This window comes from Gobio gobio, assembly GCF_949357685.1.
Source record: "Gobio gobio genome assembly, chromosome: 17".
Lineage (NCBI taxonomy): Eukaryota > Metazoa > Chordata > Actinopteri > Cypriniformes > Gobionidae > Gobio > Gobio gobio.
In genome coordinates, this window is record NC_137110.1 from 28,298,228 (window position 1) to 28,318,793 (window position 20,566).

The 20,566-nt window shown below is 38.1% G+C and overlaps 1 protein-coding gene across 1 annotated transcript; it reads right to left on the minus strand.

Moving 5' to 3' along the window:
* Positions 1-1,255: 1,255 nt before the first annotated feature.
* On the minus strand, positions 1,256-20,563 carry suz12b (SUZ12 polycomb repressive complex 2 subunit b). Its single transcript, XM_079841365.1, has 16 exons — positions 19,483-20,563; positions 19,138-19,184; positions 18,979-19,043; positions 18,826-18,894; positions 17,288-17,337; positions 16,473-16,558; positions 16,119-16,350; positions 13,479-13,587; positions 13,258-13,363; positions 11,644-11,818; positions 8,771-8,859; positions 7,033-7,176; positions 6,616-6,773; positions 2,935-3,133; positions 2,673-2,752; positions 1,256-2,553 (listed from the first exon to the last, which is right to left on the minus strand). Exons 1-16 carry the CDS (start codon positions 19,625-19,627, stop codon positions 2,253-2,255), a joined length of 2,055 nt encoding a protein of 684 aa, XP_079697491.1. The 5' UTR covers positions 19,628-20,563; the 3' UTR covers positions 1,256-2,252.
* Between the last annotated feature and the right edge of the window lie 3 nt (positions 20,564-20,566).

Genomic DNA, 20,566 nt, shown 5'->3' on the forward strand with positions numbered 1-20,566 from the left:
CTTTCGCGCCTCGATCGCCCCCCGGTGGCCGGTCCCAGTATAGCTCCTAAACCCCGCCTCTCCATGTATTAGAATGGGCGCGAGACACACTAAACAATTTAATTACACTTCAAATAATTGTTTCCTAAAGATGGTTTCTGTCATTTTAGGCAGTTTTTATTACAATAATTTCATTTCAAGTGTTCGTTTTTTAAATAAGTTTAGTTTTAGTGAGTTATTTGATGCTATACACGGGTTTCCTGTTTACAAACATTACAGGGTGCGTGCGCATCCTGGAGGCAGAAAGACAGATCGCTGGTCCGCTACTGCAACAACATTGAAGCTTTCCTTATTGTTTGTATATAACTGCTGACTCAATAAAACGTGATTTTAGTTGGATCTGTTTGTCTGTCTTTAATTTTGCAGTGTTGCTGTGATACATGTATGAATGATCATGTTAGGTAATAATTTTTTGGCAAACGCATGCTTCCCCCTAGGTATGTTAAACATCAGGCACCCAGCACTGGCTCTGTTGGTACAATTAAACACGCAGCAACTCCTTGGCATTTTGACTTACAGACACGCCGCTACTAACCTACAACACGAGAGATTTCTTCTTTCTGCCTCTCGGGTGCGTGCGCAAGCAGTGATGACGTCGCCGAGAAATCCATGTATAAAAACGAGGGGTGTGACGTCATGATTGACAGCTGAGATTGACGGCTTCTCTGAATGAAGTTGTCACTGAGGCACTAACGGACTTTTTTCTGGATTTTTGGGAGGAGATTGGAACTTTAGCTTTAATTTCTACACTTCCATAACTGTTTATTTCACACCAACATAATGAATTGTTCTGCATCTGCGAGAGTGTGGGCGGGCTTTTGATAATCGCGCCTCTACGCAGACTCGGTCCCAAGATGTCAGCGCCGTGAGCGGGCCTATGAAAGCTTCAACTTTGGTCAGCGGAAGTCAATGAAGTCGCGTCGTCCATATTTTTTTACGGTCTATGTTGCACCCATTGGATATGATTGCCACGGAGGCGTGGCTTCTCGCTTAACGGCTGAAAAAATCTAGACGGCGAGGCCTACTTCCAGTTCAACGTATAAAGATCTATCTATGATAAAGATAAAGTAAATTAAAAACTATTTACTTGTAAATTAATTGTTTCTCTAATATAGTAAACAATGATTTCCTGTGAAATCACGTTAGAATGACACTGTAACTTCCAAAATAGGTAGTCCCATCTCCCATGGCATTTTTGAATTGAACACAATTAGTGTAACCGAGCATTTACACATCTTTAATTTGTAAATATTTTTTTGTGTACACCAAACTTGTGCATTTTGAAGAAAAAAACAAATTGGAGTAAGGATGCTGTATCTGATATACTTTGGCATGTACAACATCTGAACATTATAATAGCAACAAACTATTATATAACCACATATCCAGTAGTAACATCGGTTTGACATGACCTACATAGGACTGAAAATTATTCCTGATCCTCATTCTAAATGGCATAATGAGGTTGATTTACAAAGATTTATGAAATGAGGACTTGTAGCCCAAACACAGCTCTCCTTTCATGGGGTGTGCATTATATTGCTAGTTAATTAAGAAGAGAACTGGGAAAAAATATGCACACAGAAGAAGCCATTCTAAGACGGAAAGGATCTTCACACTCCACATGTGAGACAACAAGCTGTTGACAGAATGCAATGTGTGTATATATAGATTGGTCCAATCTAAAAACGATCAAACAGCATCTGTATGTCATAAAAAAGGAAATGAAAAGCTGTTAAGCTTTCAAATCCCACTTGAGAAACCTGAATATCACAACTTAGGGTCCATGTCAACAATTCTGAGTCTACAGCCACTGACACAAGTGCTACTGTGCTAAATAATCACTGAACGCGCAGTGGTTTAAAAAAAAAAAAAAAAAGTTAAAAATGTATACAGAAAATGTAGATTAACAGTACTCCCAATTCGACAGTAACACTTCTTTTCAGAAAAAACAAAAAATGATTTATTCTAGACATGACTGCTGAAATTATAATAGTTTATAACAGACACTGCACTGGAAAACATTGAAAATTTGCATTAATTAAAAAGCACTTGCGTCAGTTCGTAATACCAGCAGCTAACTCACAATCGAGTCTCAAATGGGCTCCTTATTAATAAATGGGCATATGGGCAGATCAGAATAAGAACTAATGTTCTAAGTATGAAGAATTTGAGTTCAAACTAGAGCTCATTGATTCTGTTCATAATTTTTCTCAGTCTGAGACTCCACTTTTGGTGCGTTTGCCATGTAGTGAAACACCCGAGGACACTGCGTGACCATTGCAAGTGGCATCCGAGGACTCCTGCCCCTCCTCTAGTTCAGGAAGTGACTCCTCTATCTCCTTCATACGGGTCATGACCCGGTCAATGGTTGCTATGGTGACCAGGTTGAAGTCATGCAGGTTGACCAGGTGAAGGAGAAAGTTCCGACACAAATTCCTGCGAATTATGTATGGTCCGCAGTTCTCCACAAACAGCATGCTTGCGTGACTCATCTGATTATCAGCAATGAATCTGTAGAATGGACAGTTAGCAAATAAGATGCTACAGTATAAGTCTATGATCAAGGTTTTAAAGCTACTTAAACAGTTATTATAAGGAAAAGAAAAACAATAAGAATTTATTTTTCTTACCCATTCTTCATAACGTGAAGATTCCACAACTTCATGACTTCTTTTTCTCCTTCATTCACATCTGTGAATTCTTCAATTTGCTTCAAGCAAAACAAAGCATACTACTATCAGTGCAACCATAATACATGAACCGAACCGTTTCAGTGAGCGAAAGAATGATCTTCATATATTATCCTTCATTTATAAAAGAGCTCTTCCATTCACATGCAAATATCAATTATTTTTGTTCTGAGAATGGCACTTGCTTGATCAGTCGACTAACCGTGGTGGTCTTTTCTTGGAGCCACTCTGGGTCCCTTTCATCCTCGCTGTCCACCTCCATCTCCTGTGGACGGAGGGGCATGCAGCTGTCGCTGTGGAAATACAGACGGTTATGTCCGCTCACATAAGTCCGCTGCTGCTCGGGCTCACCGTCCTCTGACTCCAAAAACTCAGACAGGCTTGGCTTGGTTCGCTTTGGCCTAAGTGAAAGTGGGAGATTAAACAACCATGGGTAACGTGTCTGGCATCACAACCATAAATAAAACAGGAGTGTTCTGCATTTATCCGTATTAAATGTAATTAATTTAAAGGCCCTGTTCTTCGTGATCCGATTTTTCAAACTTTAGTTAGTGTGTAATGTTGCTGTTAGAGCATAAATAATACCTGTAAAATTATAAAGCTCAAAGTTCAATGCCAAGCGAGATATTTTATTTAACAGAAGTTCCCTTTCAAAGCCTACAGCGAACGGCCGGTTTGGACTACATCTCTGTAAATCCTGCTTTAATGACGTCAGTAGAACAGTTTGTTGACTAACCTCCGCCCACAAGAGTACGCAAAAAAGGGGGCGTGGTCTTGTTGCTCTCCCACATAGAGAAGAGGAAGTGTTGCGTTTGTAGCGGTTTGTAGAGTGTGTTTGTCGCCATGTCGTCGAGACGCTGTTATTTTCATCCCGGAGTCAAATCACCTTTGTTTGGCCAGGGACGCTGTACTTTGAGCGCATGCATCTCCCCGTTATGTAAGAGGCGTGACCTTTCCGGGCAACGTGCGCTAAGCTGCTGTCGAATCACAACCCGGGAACCGCTGGCATAGGGATGGGCGATATCTTATCGTTTGCGATATACCGGTAAAAATTCTCCCCACGATAAGAATTTGTCTTCCCGCGATAATAACGATAAAGCCTAGTTGATGGCGCGACCCATCCGCACAGTGCCGCCGCTGGCCGTTATTACTTTATGATGGCCGCGTTGGCTGCGTTCGTCAATTTGTATGGCTGAACGGGGGTTGGAGAGAGAATTTTCTTGTGATGCTCGGTGCCCTCGCCGCGCAATGGGAGCGGCGGCACTGAATCCGCATCTCACGTGCAGAACGAAAACAACTATGGCGGAAGCTGCTGAAGAGTCCATAGCTAAACGAGGGGCTACCTGAGGGCAATCTGAACCTGTACATACAGATGTATTTTCACTCGCTGAGCACTTGGACTGAGCGCTTAAGAGATTCGCTCTGTCTCAATCGATCGGTAAAGCACACTATTTCAGTTCAACTCAATGAATGCGCAGTGTATTTGACGCACATTTAACACTAGTGTGAGGCGCGCGACTGAGAGCGCTCAGTGTTTCACACACACTCAAAGAGAGAGTGAGAGAGAGTCTTATACCACACAGAATTGACGTGCTACATGTAAACAATATCCTTTTGTTGTATTTTCCTGTAAAATAATGGCGTTTATTTGGAATTATTCAGCCTTTCATGAAACAGGAAGAAACGAATGCACAAACGGGAATCTCATTGGCTGGCGCGCACCTATTACTATGTTTTGATTTCAACAAATCAGTTTGAATGAGCGCTGACAACGTGATTAATATTCATGAACCCAGAAGCTCATTATTCCTTAGTGCAGTTTATTTTTCTTAGTAGAAGAATTTGTGGTATTATTATCTTTACTCAAATTACTGAAGTTCTATCATTAAATCATTATTTTAAACTTTTTTGTAATCTGAAGACATTTTTTGGATAATTACTTTTGCTGCCTCTGCTATTTTTACCACTGTTTGCACCATGTATGAATAAATACAGAATCGGTTTACATGTAAAACTTGTCATTGATTTCAAAATTATTATTGTTTGTATTGTGTGATGTTTTTTAGCACAGTTGCACTATTTAAACATTACCTGCACTTTTACAGAAGACAATTATATCTGCAACTTTTCCATTTCTGAAAAGGCTGGTGTGGAATTTCACATAAAAAACTAATTAATTAATTAATTATATATATATATATATATATATATATATATATATATATATATATATATATATATATATATATATATATATATATATATATATATTTATTTATTTATTTATTTTTTTTATGTATTATATGAGCCTATTTGATGACAGATACGTTTTACTAGATCATTGTTTGTTTTTCTGAGTCTCTCAAGAATACATGCAGCTTTCACTTGTATCCAAAAACATGGGGAATGATACTACATTTATCGTCATTGATATCGTTATCGCAATAAATACTAGAAAATATCGGGATAAATTTTTAAGTCCATATCGCCCATCCCTACGCTGGCACAATCAGAACTTGTTACGTATTTCTGAAGGAGGGACTTCATAGAATAAGGAAATCCTCAGGCCGTTTTTAGGACAGTGAAAACAGCAGTATACAGATAAGTACATTGTGTGAAAAATACTGTGTTTTTTTACACGCGAAACATGAACACGTTATATTGCACACTGTAAACACAATCAAAGCTTCAAAAAAACTGGAAAAACGGGACCTTTAAATTAAATTATTAAATTAAGAGCTTGCAGCACCATTGATTTTATCAGCAAAAAGAACAGTCAAAATACATGCACAATCATACATCGATTATGCTCAATATTCGAAAAATACAGTAAGGTCATGTAAATGCCCTAAGCAGTGATTTTTTTATCAAGTAAAACTCATAATGGTTTAAGCAAAACCTGAGTGGAAGATAATTATTTTCCTGTTTATCCCTGTAAAGCTGCTTTGAAACAATTTGTATTGTATAATGTGCTATATAAATAAAGGTTGACTTGACTTACTCTCAATATTTTTCGGCATTCTGGCTCATTCAATGTCAAAATATATACAGGATGTGCACATCAAAAATGAAGACAATTGAAAACCCAAATAATATAAAAAACAAATGAGCCGATTTTAAATAGCTGTCAGAAACTTTTCGAAAGAGGAAAAAAACTTTGGTGGGACTTAATTTTGTTCACCGGGAACTGATCGCTGTCTTTGCTAATTGCTACAATTCTTTCATGTAATTGACAAGTTGCTGGAAGGGGAAGGATTCTTCTCATCTGGTAAAGGACAAGCGTACTTGTCATCGTAGGCAGAACGGCGGCTTACCACGACTCATGCGTGCAATGCTGATGCAGGAGCTAGCCAATGGTGAGCCGCCGTTCTGCCGTAGAACTTGGAAGCACTGTATTGTATTTACTACGTCAACAGCGTAGGAGAATGACACAGACGAGAAGAAATTACTGAATTAAGTCATTATTTTTGTTTGTTTTTAGCGCACAAAAAGTATTTTCGTCGCTTCATAAAATTAAGGTTGCACCACTGTAGTCACATGGACTATTTTAACGATGTCTTTACTACCTTTCTGCACCTTGAAAGTTGCTATGAAGTTGATGCCGATGGATGATTCAGAATTTTACAAGGGTAAATTTACACTTAATTTGTGTTCCAAAGATGAACGAAGGTATTACGGGTTTGGAACGACATGAGGGCGAGTAATTAATGACAGAATTTTCCTTTTTGGGTGAACTATTACTAACCCTTTAAGAATTGTCCATTTTGATTTCACGATGACTTTAAACAAAAAAACTATACGAATATACAGTATATAAATTAACCTACAGTCAACAATAAAGCATTTTTCCCAAAATACAGTGACACATTTAGACATTTCATACCGACAAACAAGTATGTGTGTGACAGCTGTCCTTTTCACAGGACCGTTGCGGCTGAAGGCAAAGCCAGGCTGGCTGTGGATGTCTTGTGGATTGCCGACATACGAGCCGTCATAGCACTCATTTATGGAAACGTCTATCCGAGCACCTTTAGGATGAGGCTGGAAAACAGACATTTTTACAGTCATGTGACAATTTCATAGACAATTTCAAGAATTCAGATACATGACCAATGATTATAGCATAAGCCCTCCTAGTTCTTGTTCCAAATAAAAGTTGTCATGCATACAATATATAAGAAATAATAAAATGAACATAAGGAACTGTACACGGTAAGTATTAAACTATTAATAAAACTGTTGTATTCATCTTTTGAAACAAAGCAGGCAAAGACTCATGATAGTGTCTTCCTGTTCTCACCACGTAGTTGAAGATGAATCTACTGTGGGAGAGTTTGAGGTGTTTCAGCAGACTGTAGAGCTTACGGCAGTTGAGAGTGCACCAGGGACAGTGCAGGTCATCTCTGGCCTCTGTTTGCTGACGAGTGTTATTGTTGTACAGAAACTGTGGACAAATATAAAACAGCATGTCGCATAGAGTTCAAGATTTCTTATTTTTAGCTGGTTCTCCAGTAAACCTTCAATGTAAATTGTGTTGTTTTCTTACTATTTGGTGATATACAAATGGACTTTAACCACTAAAGCTCTGGGACCATTTTTGGGGATTTCCGTCTGGATTTGGCCTACCCAAATTGAAAAGCTTTCCATACCCACATACAGTGGTCTAAATACACAATTTGGGTGTCATTTAACGGGAAACCCTTTGAAGTTACATAAACCACTGCTAAAAGTGATAAACATGTAAGTATATGTTGTCTGAGCTGTAATAACCCTCCCTAAAAAGAGGCGCTTTTTGATTTTTTGAAAGTGTGTAACTCAGACCCTTGTGTGCTCTAGCACCCTGCAGACAGTTTGGGCTGTTTCCACTAGATTCCAGAAAATACTGGAAAAAATAATTTTGTCTGTATCATGTTGTATGCAAGATTTATTCAAATTAATATAAAGGGAGGAAATGGTCACAGAGTAAGTAAATAAGTTACTCTGTGTAAAACAAATGTCAAAGTGATGCATGTCTCCAGAAAGTAGAGACTCTAAGCTTTCAAACTGTACTACATATGAGGTCAGAGCTCCTCCACAGACATTTCAAATTTAAAGTATATACTTGATGATGTCATTCCGGACCATTTACAGCAGGGGTGTCCAAAGTCCGGCCCACGGGCCAAATGCGCAGCATGTCTATGTTGAACACCCCTGCTGTACAGGGTCCGCAGGGTTTAAGAGGTTAAAGGGCTATATGTAGAATTCAAAAACCCTTGTTATTAGCGACACTGGTGGCCATCAAGCGAACTGCAGTCAGCAACTTATTTGCTTGTGCTCGCACTCATGCACACGTAACATAAGAGATGTGACTCAAGGCCCTGATATACTCACTGTGAAGTTCCTTTTCATTCTTTGTTTAGAGTAAAAAGAAGCGATATACTGTTAACAAACATCCAGACGCTGTCCACGTTGTGGAGAGCGACGTTTAGATGAATATGTAAATATGTGCTGCGTGCTTTCCTCTCAATAACAAAAGAAACACACAACAAAAATGACAGCGGTGAGAAAACAGCAGTTAAGAAGTCATCTGATCATAGCGATGTGGATATGCTTGCATCAGCTCTGCAATTCACCGGCATCATGTCAACAAATGAGGTCATTAAAATGATAACATTTGATTTTAAAGTATATTAGGGACTATAGACTATATGGCTCTGTGAGACTATAATTTTAATTAATCCCTTTTCTTTGCATGACACATTGACATTAAAGTACAGTATAAGCATTTGTTTCATGTGACATAGAACGTAAGAGAGGCTTTCAGAAGCGCGCATAAACCTTTAGATATTCCTGGCAAAAACGTCTCACGTCCTTTACATAAAAATCCGTCTACAGTATTTAATAAAACCTAGGAAGTCTGGGAAGGTCTTGTTTTTTAAGTTTGATTACAAGCCGTACACTCATTGGCAATAAAAAAAGCCATTAATACATTCTTAGATATAGACCCTTTAAAGAGTGCAATATACATATGTAAAATGTATCATCATAAAGAGTTCGACCTGGTAAAAGATGCGTAGTTTCTGTCTGGGTTCACAGGGGGACTGCTCTCTCTTGGTCTGTATGCTGGTGCTCACTGAATCCTTCACCGCTGAGAGAAAAGAACATCAAACAACTATATTCACCATTACAGGTTCATCACTAAACAGAGCCTTGATCAGATATTACGTACAAGAAAAAAGCAGGTCCTGCATTATGTTAATGATTATAGTCATCAGATAAGAATTTAGTACGTTTTCAGACCAAGCAGGACATACCTGCAAACAAACTTATACAAGACAGGGCACAACGTGGATTTTTTCACAAAGGATTTTTTCTTGGTTAAATTTTTTTGACTTGCCCTGCCAAAATGTTCACTGGCACCACCACAAAAAAGTAATAAATATATAAAATAGGCCTAATTATGTTTTTTTCTCTTTAATTTTGACCCATAATCTTAAAGCTACACTATGTAACTTTTCCGTCCACTAGAGGTCGCCTGTTCAAAACAAAGGCGTAGTTTGATGACGCCACGTTTGAGCGCAGAATCTTGGCACATGTGGTCTTCACCTCACAGCTGGTGGAAAAGAGTCAGGATAGGACTCGGGCAGAAATCATGTTCATGGATGCGATGATTAACATTACTGTAGTATGAAGCAGAGCAGGACCGAGTGTTGTGGAGCTAAGCAAGGCCGCAGGAGTGATTGAAGAGCGGGACTGTTATTATGGCATAGTCGCTGGCGGGACTTGTATTATGACACGGTCGCCGGCGCCACTTCCTCTTTTCCAGTCATGAGTATGAGGTAACACAACTCTGTTAATCGTATTAGATATATATCTGAGTGTGTTGAAAAGGAAGTTATAACGTTCGCTCGGCGGCTGCTATGACACTTGTTCACACTGCAGTGAGAGTACAGCGTTTCTTCTAAATAAACGCAGATTATAGATATAATCAGATTAATGCAGATATGACGCAATCGACAGGCGACTCCCTCAAACGCATAGCTCACACGTCCCGGTTCCTTGGTTAAAATAGCAATTTCTCACGATTTACAAATAGTTGGAAACATTTCAAATATGTTTCAAATATTGTTACAGACGTAAACTGTCAGTAATAAAATAAGAACACATAATCAAATTACAAGCAAGGTTTTTTTCAGGAAGGTCTAACAGTAGTTTTCAGGTAGAGAAATTGAATCCATCAAATGTAAAATAACACGGCATAGTCCTCACTGTATAAATTAAATACAGATTATTCCTTATTAAAGTTTCAGAAGTTATTCAGTCAAAAGCAGTGTGTGATTCTTTGCCCTTTGTTGTTTGATTAACATTAAAAACTCAGTAATAAAACCTGCTGCTATCACTTTTAGAGCTGCACTGATCCAATATACTGTTACACATGCATTTTACTTCCCAACTGTTTGTTCACTTAAGACTAAGGGTGCTCCAATTTTTGGAGCCGATCACCGATCACAGGAAGCAGTATCTGCCGATACTGATCATGATTAACAGAATTATTTATAGGGATGCTCCAATCAAGATTTTTACAGACATTCATCCAGGGCCTGCATTTCATTTTTTTTAATGGGGGGAGTTCCCCCCCGCCTTAAGTGACTCTTGAGAGGGGACTTTTTTATTTGAGGGAGGGAGGTATTTTATTTCAGTAATAAAATAAGAACAAATAAACATTTTACAAGAAGAAGCAAAAATATATAAAATAGAATAAAAATACAAATAAAATAAACAGTGATTTAATTTTTTTCAGGTAGGTCTAACAGTAGTATTACTAAAGAAATACTAAAGAAATTTAATCAGATGTAAAATAATATTGGATGGTCTTCCCTGAATAAATTAAATACAGATTAATCCTTACAATTAAGGTTACAAAAGTTAGTCACTCAAGAGCAGTCAGTGTCATTAATGTTAATCAAAGACAAAGAAAGAATCTGAGACAGCAGCAGGATTATTAGCTGCTGTGACTGTCACTTTAAGAGCTGCACGGACCGTTCTCAACTGGATACGTTCACAAAAATGGCTGTTTACGTGCATACTCATCAAGATGGTAATTTTGTACATACATTTGTTTGTATTTGACCATTTAAGTGCGATTTGGTATTCGCTAGCTTTTTCTGAAGCGGCCTTATGTGCAACACTTAAAAAGAAATGCAAAATATAAACTTAAGTCATGATCCGACACTGCCATGGTTGTGCAAGTGACAATTCCTGTGTAAACTGTGCATTGTGCAGCTCTCATAATACAGACGCGATGTGCTGATGTGAAGCTATTTGCATTTTGAGAGGGAAAGAGAGAGATTAACTCATGCTGTTTGTGAAACTACGTCTCACAGAAAGTTTTCAAATTACTTTGTAAGTTATGTAATGAAAAATATAAATTGTACTTCACCTTTACCATTATAATTATTTTACCCGCGCAGAATAGAGATTGATAGCCCTCACTGCAGGCGTCGTCAATATGAGATCGGTTTATAAGATCAACCTTTATAGAGACAGCCAATCAATCATCCTAATGCGATTATCGGCCGATGGTGATCGGTAGCCGATCAATCGGAGCACCCTTACTTAAGGCATAAAAGACAATTTTTACAATGATACTCAATACAGGCATTTTGACAATTTTCTGTCAATATGTTTGTAAAAGCTGAAGGTGAAAGAACTCAATTTGGTACTCTCAGTGTGAGGTGTGTGCCCAGAAAGCAGCCTCTCAGAAATCACTTAAAAACATGTGCAAGTGATAAACTTTCATGACGATGCAGCACTGGCTCTATCGGGTAACAGACAGTTCCATCAATTGTCCCGAGCATTGTTTACGCTGTCGCCGGGCCATCAGGCAGTCCCTATTGTTGAGCCCTGCAAGATCAGTCACTTGCTTCCTTACCAACAGGTGCAGGTCGGAGAGTGCTGGGTCTGCTCTCTGTGGTGCTGGTGTCAGAATTGCGGGTGGAGAGAGGTTTGGCCACAGGGGCTGTTGAAGGGTCACTCGGGTCACCTGTCCAGCGAAGGGCGAACTGCAAAGTGGGTCCCTGAGAGAACGTCTCAAATGGGGGCAACCTCTTCAAAATACAAGAATCAACAATTGCAATCTACATTGCCACTGAATGAAATACAACTATTCAAATATGGGATTTAAACCAGGAAACAAAGTAGGGCTGTAACGATTTGACCAAAAATAAAAACCTCGATTAATTGAACATTTGACCTCGATTGCGATTAATGAACGATTATTTTGCTTTTTGCTTTTTTTGCCCTCATAAGGTTGAGTAAGTTCACTGATAAGGTTTGTACTGTAAATATTTTCTACAATTAAAGGTGGAATTTTTTTTTTTTAAATGAAAGTGCATTTCTTTGTGATTTTAAAATACTTGAAGGAAACGGTTCACTTTCAGCAGTTATTGTCTATGGGGCAGATTTCTGTTTGTTGTACATCAGATACAGATAAATTAACACATAGGCCTGCATTTCATTTATTTGAATGCATTAATGAGAGTGATTGTGTGTGAATTACTCATACCATCTCTATTCATTATGAAGCTGTGGTTTGTACTTACTGCAAAGGTATTAACATGTATGCATATAACGGTTGAGTTTCTAAGCTACTTTAGTGACTTTACTTTAGTCACAGGACAGAATTGACACAGCGTTTCTCCGCTGCTCTCTGCGCGCAATCTTAATGTGATGTGCGAGCTTCTGTCTGAGTGTTCGTTTTTCACAATATATCAGGCATTAGTTCAACATAATACATATCTGATGGTCGAAACTCGCTTTAATGTTCAAACTGGCAGGGCTTAAACCACATACAAATGACAAGCTTTGTGAGGACGCAGGTGATAGAGGTCTGCCTTCAGGGTGCGCGTGTTGTCAGAGACGCAACAAGGCTCGGCTCTCTATGTCACAGAAAAAAGCTGAGCACTGAACGGATAAGTTTTCCTTATTGTTGTTTTTGAATAGTGCACAATCGCTTTAAATGTTTAAACTGGCAAGCCTTTAAACGCATACTTGACAAACTTTATGAGGACGAAAGTGAAAGCGGCTTCGGGGCTTGCGCGCGCCGTCTCTGTGTGTGTGTGTGTGTGTGTGTGTGTGTGTATCAGCGCGTAGGCTATAAGAACAGTAATTAACTGACCTGTATAAACTGTGTAAAACATGCAGCTACTATAGTGATTCTGGGCATCTATAAACATAGATAACTGCTCCTGCATCTCTCTGTGTGCCTGCAAACTGCACTTGATGTGACTGACGGGGCGGAGTCATGTGAAAACCGAAATAACCGACATGAGAAAAATATGTCGGTTAGAGGTTCTGAATGTCGGTTTCGGTTATTTTTCAATTAATCGTACAGCCCTAAAACGAAGCTTCAGGATTTAAAATAAAAAAAACACACACACACGACAACATTTGACTGCCAAATAACTGCAACCTGCGCTTGTTTTGTTCAGAACTTTAAATGCTTGATAGGAAGGTTAACAGCTTAATTTTAGTAGACATAACCAACCTTTCCATCCAGTATGGTCTCCCATGTGGCCCTCTTCTTGCTGACTGGACAATCTTCAATCTGTTGCATGGAAACCTCATACTCTCCATCCAGCAACTGCAACCGTCTGAAGGACAATTGTTTTTAATGAGCTATCATGCGTGTCACATAAGGTACAGCATTTATTTTTTTCTAGCACTTCTAAGTGAAATGAAGCTTTTGAAAGCACTGAAATTACTTACCGGTTTTTATCGAAAACAGTCATCTGAGCAACAAATGTTTCAGTGGTCTCTCCGTCACCTCTGTGGGATAAGGATCGCTTCTTTCTGGATGGGAGTTCCTCTTTTACATCTACAGATAAAAGCATTAAGACTGTTTTGCACTGTTTTGTTCCAACCAAGCATTTGTGAGGCTGAGGCTACAGCAACTGCAGTGGGCAGTCCACAATTTACTGTATAGGCTATGTTTGAAAATGTAGGGTGCTAACTTTAACTGCTCTTCGCACCAATTCATGCATCATCATGGACAGATGATAGAAAAGGTTCGATTTCAGTCAGTCACTCACCATCAGATTTTCTGAAAAAAATGATACTCCTTAAATTGTCATCCCTCTCCTTGATTCATGGACAGTAAAGTGAAAGTTCACCCAAAAATGCAGTCATCTTTCCCTTACCCTCATGTCATTCCAAACTAGGGATGCGCCGATCAGATACTCAGTATCGGCTCCAATACCGTCATTATTTGCCAGATCGGGTATCGGTCAGACAGGACTGATCCAAATCCGATACAGTGCGTATAATATTCTGTGTTATTGTTAAAGGGACAGTTCACCCAAAATGAAAATTCTGTCATCATTTACTCACCCTCAAGTTGTTCCACACCTGTATGAGTTTCTTTGTTCTGCTGAACACAAAAGAAGATATTTAGAAGAATGTTTGTAACCAAGCAGATAGAGCAACCATTGACTACCATAGTATTTTTTTTCCTACTATGGTCAATGGTTGCTCTATCTGCTTGGTCACAAACATTCTTCTAAATGTCTTCTTTTGTGCTCAGCAGAACAAAGAAACTCATACAGGTGTGGAACAACTTGAGGGTGAGTAAATGATGACAGTTTTCATTTTTGGGTGAACTATGCCTTTAAGCCCCAGTGGCCCACAAAAGGCACAAAAACATTATAAAGCATCAACGCTTTGTGCACTATATTAAGTTTTCTGAAGCCATTCCATAGTTGAATGTGAGGTACAAAACAGATGAATATTTAAGTCATTAAATTCAAGTTCACGTAAATGCTTCCATCTGCTGCGGCTGTCAGTCACTCTCCATTCAGCTTTCAAACTGCCTGTTGTGTTTGGTTATGACAGTCAACACGATGAAACTCTCTCCAAGATGATTCAATGTTCGTGTTATAATGCTTGATCTGAAGATAACGCTATATGGTTTTGCATAAAATTACTTTATCTTGCTGTTAATTGCTGTTTCTAAATCGTGTTACTTTCTACCGGGTGTCTGTTAGATCACAACACTGGACTAGAGATTGTATTGTTCTTCACACGCGGTAACTGAAATTTTGTTTTGAACTTTTGTTCAGTTCAGAGCGCTGCACGCTGTGACTCCATGTTCCTTCAAGCGCATCATCCTGCGCACAGGATGCTCATAAGCGCTTTGTGCTGCTCTGTATTGGAGCCTTTCGTATTATAATACTTCTGCGCAATGAAAGATTATAAATAGCCTTTATTGTTCTGCCCTATCTATAATATGTTGCTACCTCATTAAAATGCTGCGCTAGACATAGACAAAGTTTTTTTAATTTCTTAGTATATAGGCCCTATATTTATAAATATATTTACTTGTTTTTCATGAATGTATTTTACAACAATGTGTAATATTTTACCAGATTCAGTGCTTCACTTATTCACTTTTATTTGTTCCTCACCAAATGTTTTTTTTTCCACAAAATTTTTTGATTTTTATAATTTTGTGCCCTCGTGATTTTTGTAGAGCAACTTTTGCTGCTGAATTATCCACTAATCTAGTTTATAGTAGTATTTTTGTCATAGATTGTGATTAAATATTTTAATTTGCTGTCTATTGTGTTTAACACACAAAAGAGTGATTATCAGTTCACCACACTGAGGTATAGAAATTCTACATTGAATTTTTGGTAACACTTTACAATAAGGTTGTATTAGTTAACATTAGATAATGCATTAGTTAACATGAACTAACCATGAACAACACCTCTGTTCAGCATTAGTTAATCTTTGTTAACGTTAGTTCATAAAAATATGAACTATGGTTTGTTAATGTTAGTTCACAGGGCATTAACTAATGTTAACAAGATTTTAATAATGCATTAATACATTTTGAAATTAACATTAACAAAGATAAATAAATGCTGTACAAGTGCAGTTCATTATTAGTTCATGTTAACTAATGTAGTTAACTAATTAACCTTATTGTAAAGTGTTACCGAATCTTTAAACAAAACTGTGCTGGCATCAGATTGGTATTAGTATTGGCCGATACTCCGAATTTTTGGTATCGGATCGGTTCTGAAAAAATGGTATGACTTTCTTAATTCTGTGGAACACATTATTTTGAAAAACTGTTTTGTGCATATAATGAAAGTCAATGGGGTCCAAAGAACACTGGACCCCAAATACTGACTTTGTATGGACAAAGATTCTCAAAATATCTCTTCTAGATGATAGCATTCTACAGAAGAAAGCTGTACAGGTTTGGAACACGTGGGTGAGTAAATGACAGCATATTCATTTTTTGCATGAACTATCCCTTTAACTTAACACACTCAACCCATGAAACAGATTAGGATGTTCGCAGAGTTTTTTTTCATAGCATTCTACACCACTGCCACTCACCGATATTCTCATCCGCCTCACAGTTGATGAAGCCATTGGGGTCTCTTTTGCCTGTGCGAGACACCCTGAAGAGAAGAGAATAGGATTTGACCATGTGACTGTTACTGGGCTCAAACTCATTGCTGGAAACCAGCAGGGAAGGGAAGGCACCAGGCTTGGTTTGGCTGAGATCCGGGTTCAAAGGCACCTGCTTTTTCCCCGTAGGCACTTGCTTTATAGGACAACTGACATCCTGAGGGAGCAAAATGAGCATCATTAAGAAAAAAGTTTATTATCTTAAAATCGGCATTCTTTAACTATTGTTTTCGCCACCTTTTATATTTTAATGTAATAACACATTTAAGAGAAGCTCACCTTGCGCTTTTTATGACAGACTTTGACAAGTAGCACCTCAAGTGAAACTGAGTTTTGATCATTTTCTGAGTTTTGACATGGCTTATCTGGTAAAGAAACAAAATTATAATAGAACCCTGAAATGGTTATTGTACATTAACTCTTTCCCAGCCAAACACGGAATTTTCCATTATTTCTAAGAAAACGCTTCCCCGCCAAACACAGAATTTTCTGTGTTTCTGTGTTTTAACTGTTATACGGTAGGGGCGCTATTACGCATCTTCTGAATGAGTACAGAATATCCTGATCAAAACACAGGGGAAGAAGCACCAGAATAACGTGATCATCAACATTAAACATTACATAAATCAAATCTATCTAATGTTACTGAATGAAATGTAGACCCAGGGCAGCTATAGGCACGCAAGCATTAGGGGTGTTGATGGACTCGATCTAATCCATCGGTGTTTGATCATCGTTCTAAATCTGATCTGGATGTAGTCTTTGACAAAAACATGATTTTTCTCAGCTTTGTTCAAAATGTTGCTTTTTTTTATTAAACTTATCCATATTCAAGTGTGATAAAAAAAGGCCAAAAGCTAGAATCAAATTTTTTTTTGTTTTGTTTTGTTTAAAAAACAGAAGGTCTGTTCTTTCTTTTGATATATTGCATGCTCAGATATACGTACAACAAAATATTCTATGGGCCATTACATTTTTGAAAATTATCAAGAACGCTGGAGCTGGCTGGCAAAAAAAAATTTAAACGCTGGCGGGGAAAGAGTTAAGATGATAATTCAGACACATTGGTACAATTTTGGCAGATTTAGACTAACCATTCTTGTGAAAAAATCCAGTGAATGTCAGTTGCAGATGTGAAGTCAAGCTGAAATCAAAAATGACGTCATCATTTGGAAAAAAACATTGGAACATTTTCTAGTGATGCACGATCATGATTTTACATGGCCGACTCCGATACCGATTTTTTTCAAGAAAACTGGCCGATTCCGATACCGATTTTCTTTTTTACACAATAAAAGAACAAAAGTATACATGAACAAGATGTTTATTTGGCATTTAAAAGGTTAAATTGGCTTTTGGCTAATGCAAACAAGTCCGCAATCTGAAATTAACGAGAAATTGAATTGGAAATTAAAAGGCTGAAAGGTGAAATTAAAGGCAACAACTGCATATTCTGCAATACAAACAAAGATGTTACTTAAATCAGCATTTGTTTTTAAATTCAGTGTAAAGAAAAAAAGTCTTTACCAGAGAAATTAAATAAAACCAAAATATATAATTGTTCCAAAATGTTAAATCAAATAATGTTTAGTGCAACCAAAAAAAGTAAGATGCTACAGCAGGTGCTTTTTAAATCAAATTAAGTCAATGTAATTTTAAGGTAAAATAAAAATGATCATCCTATAGGCTACAGAACTGATAGTATTTAATTTCAAAAGTGCATGCATGTTCTTCTTTAGGCTACAAAAATAAGTATTTCGGCTTTGTCACAAGTTAGTCTGTTTCGTTCTCATCCGATCCAACACGTGAGAAACTGAGCTGAACAAACGCTCACTATCTGCTTGTGCAGGCGGAGAGGTAAGCTCGCACAACTTCAGCTCGCGCAGGAAAGCGGCTCTTCATTCCCTTCAGCGGATTTCGTCTCTTCCCTCAGTTCTCCAGTTTCCGTTTGTAACACACAAGTGACATGTTCGCGAATGATTGGAATATAGGCGTATGTGCACGCAGCGCACTTCCGAAAAATCGGCAGAAAAATACAAAGAAAACCGGCCGGTTTTTGGCCGGTCAACCGGTGCATCCCTAGCATTTTCCTATAACACAATTTTCCATGAAAACTATTTAGTCTCTCTAAAAAACAGTAATTCTGAAAGAAAAAAAAAAGAAAAAAAGTTGTATTTATGAAGTGCCTTTATAACAGATTTTGCCCAGATTTGTCCCATGTAAACGCTATTTGTTGAAAGTCAGAACAAGTCTGCAAATTTGGGCGGTCGGTGTTGACAGATTTCACAGAAAATTGCTAAAATACTCTTTTTTTTTTAAAGATTCAGACTATGATTCCATCCAGTCGGAAGAAAATCAAACATGTTTGATATTTAGAGCCAGTTTTAGAATACATATTGTTTTCATTTGTCATGTGTCTCCTAGCAATGAGGCGCACGTTTCTGCATTACTTTGTGTTCAGAACGACTGGTAGTGCGTGATCCTCAGTTTTTCTCTGTAACCATTTATGAAGTCACCAATTGTATGAGGCCTATTGTTTTAAAATCTATTCAAATTTCAAAAGTAGTGTAGCGTATTCCAGCCTCACATTTATCAGAACACAACTTGCAAAATATCAGTAGAAAACCAATACCTCTGAGACTCGGGCTCCCCTTTCATTCTCTCCACACTGGAGAGCAAGTCGTCCACTTTAAATGCTTTCCTGAAGAAAAAAAAAAGACCAGTTTATTCAATAAACACACTTTAAGAGCGTTAAGCAAAGCATAAAAACATTGAGAGGACCCACCTTTTGGCATTTGTTCGTGAGTTTCTATGAGACATAAAGGTGAGGGTCCTGTGAAGTAATATTGGCTGTGAAAGAGCAAGAAAAAAAAACTGAATCAACTTTACTGTTAATGTAAATTCAATGTTAAAACTTTTGATTAACTTATGAAGGTATACTTACAGCTATCAAGTTCCTTGTTCGAAGGAATCTGTAAATTTGAGTAGGCTCTGAAGGGAACATGCAAAAGTTAACAATGCATTATTTTAAAGCTTATTCTGTAAAATGACGACTTGTGTCTGTTGCTTGTCATAAGAGATAGTAATAAAATGCTGCCTCGTGTACAAACCCTAAAGACATCACAAAGATAAACCTAAGGACTCATCCACGTATCTAATGGCAGAGCACTTTGTCATGATTAAGTGTTTTAACAGATGTGAGTGTTAATTTATTCTCTCAGAGTCCTTCAGTAAGAGCTAACGTTAGTGGTTTTACTTTGTGTGCTAAATGAGACAGATGTGGACTCACTCTCAAAGGCCTGCAGGAAGAGCTCATGGTCGGCCTGCAGCTGCTCCATCTTGGGCTTCTTGAGTGAGCTCACGCCAGAAGACGGGTATACAGCACCATTGGCTTTACAGTTCATCACCTGAGCCGAGTATTTCTGAGGAGCCATCGTAAACTAACAACTAACCGGAACTTCACACAAAAATAACACCAGGCGAAATGAATATCTGCACATTAATGACAGACAGCCGCCTTCGCTCCTTTAACCAGCTCTCTATCATCACCTAAACATCAGATACCAGTGGTTAGCAGTCTCTCTGACTAGTACGTGATTTATTATTACTCATATGAGTAAAACATATGACTTGTAAATTTGTTATTGATGTATGTCCTCAGTCTGGTCACTGATCCTCAACAGATGAAAATTAGCACGTTAGCTTGCGGTCCTTCACAGCGACAAAAACACACTTAAATAACACCAGGCTATCCATCCATATAGGCAGCCGTTCACTTTCCGGTTTAGACAAACGTTAGGTTTTATTAAATATTTGTTATTTACGCCCGAAATTGAATTTATTTTGGATGGGAAAATCCTACCAAGTGATGGACATCGGTACTACTGTATCGCCCGAGCCCTTGAGGAAAGTGCCGTGAAAACCCGCCTACTGCAATGTGGCAGCCAACCAGAGACGGCGTCTGGTGAAATCGAGATTTTCTATTGGTCTGACTGATCTTGATAGACGTGAGATTAAGATTGGTAGAGGAGACAAATTGCCGCCAAGAATGTTTTGGTTCGGAAAAGAGACATCGCACATCTAGAGCTCTGTTTAGTTACTCGTATATTGTAAATTATTATTTAAAATAAAGATAACGAAAACATATACCAACATCATTATTGTGTGCTACATCTGAATCGAATGATAGAGTGAAAAACTATTGTCAGCTGTTGTCCCTCACCACTCCACGAAGCTGCGCAAAGAAAATAGACCTAATTATAAAGGCTATACATGATACATATTTTTTTTACCCAAATCGAAGTGCTTTTAAAAAATAAAAACCGAGGATCCATAATTCGTGTGCAGAATTCTCGTCGGAGTTTTTTTCTGAC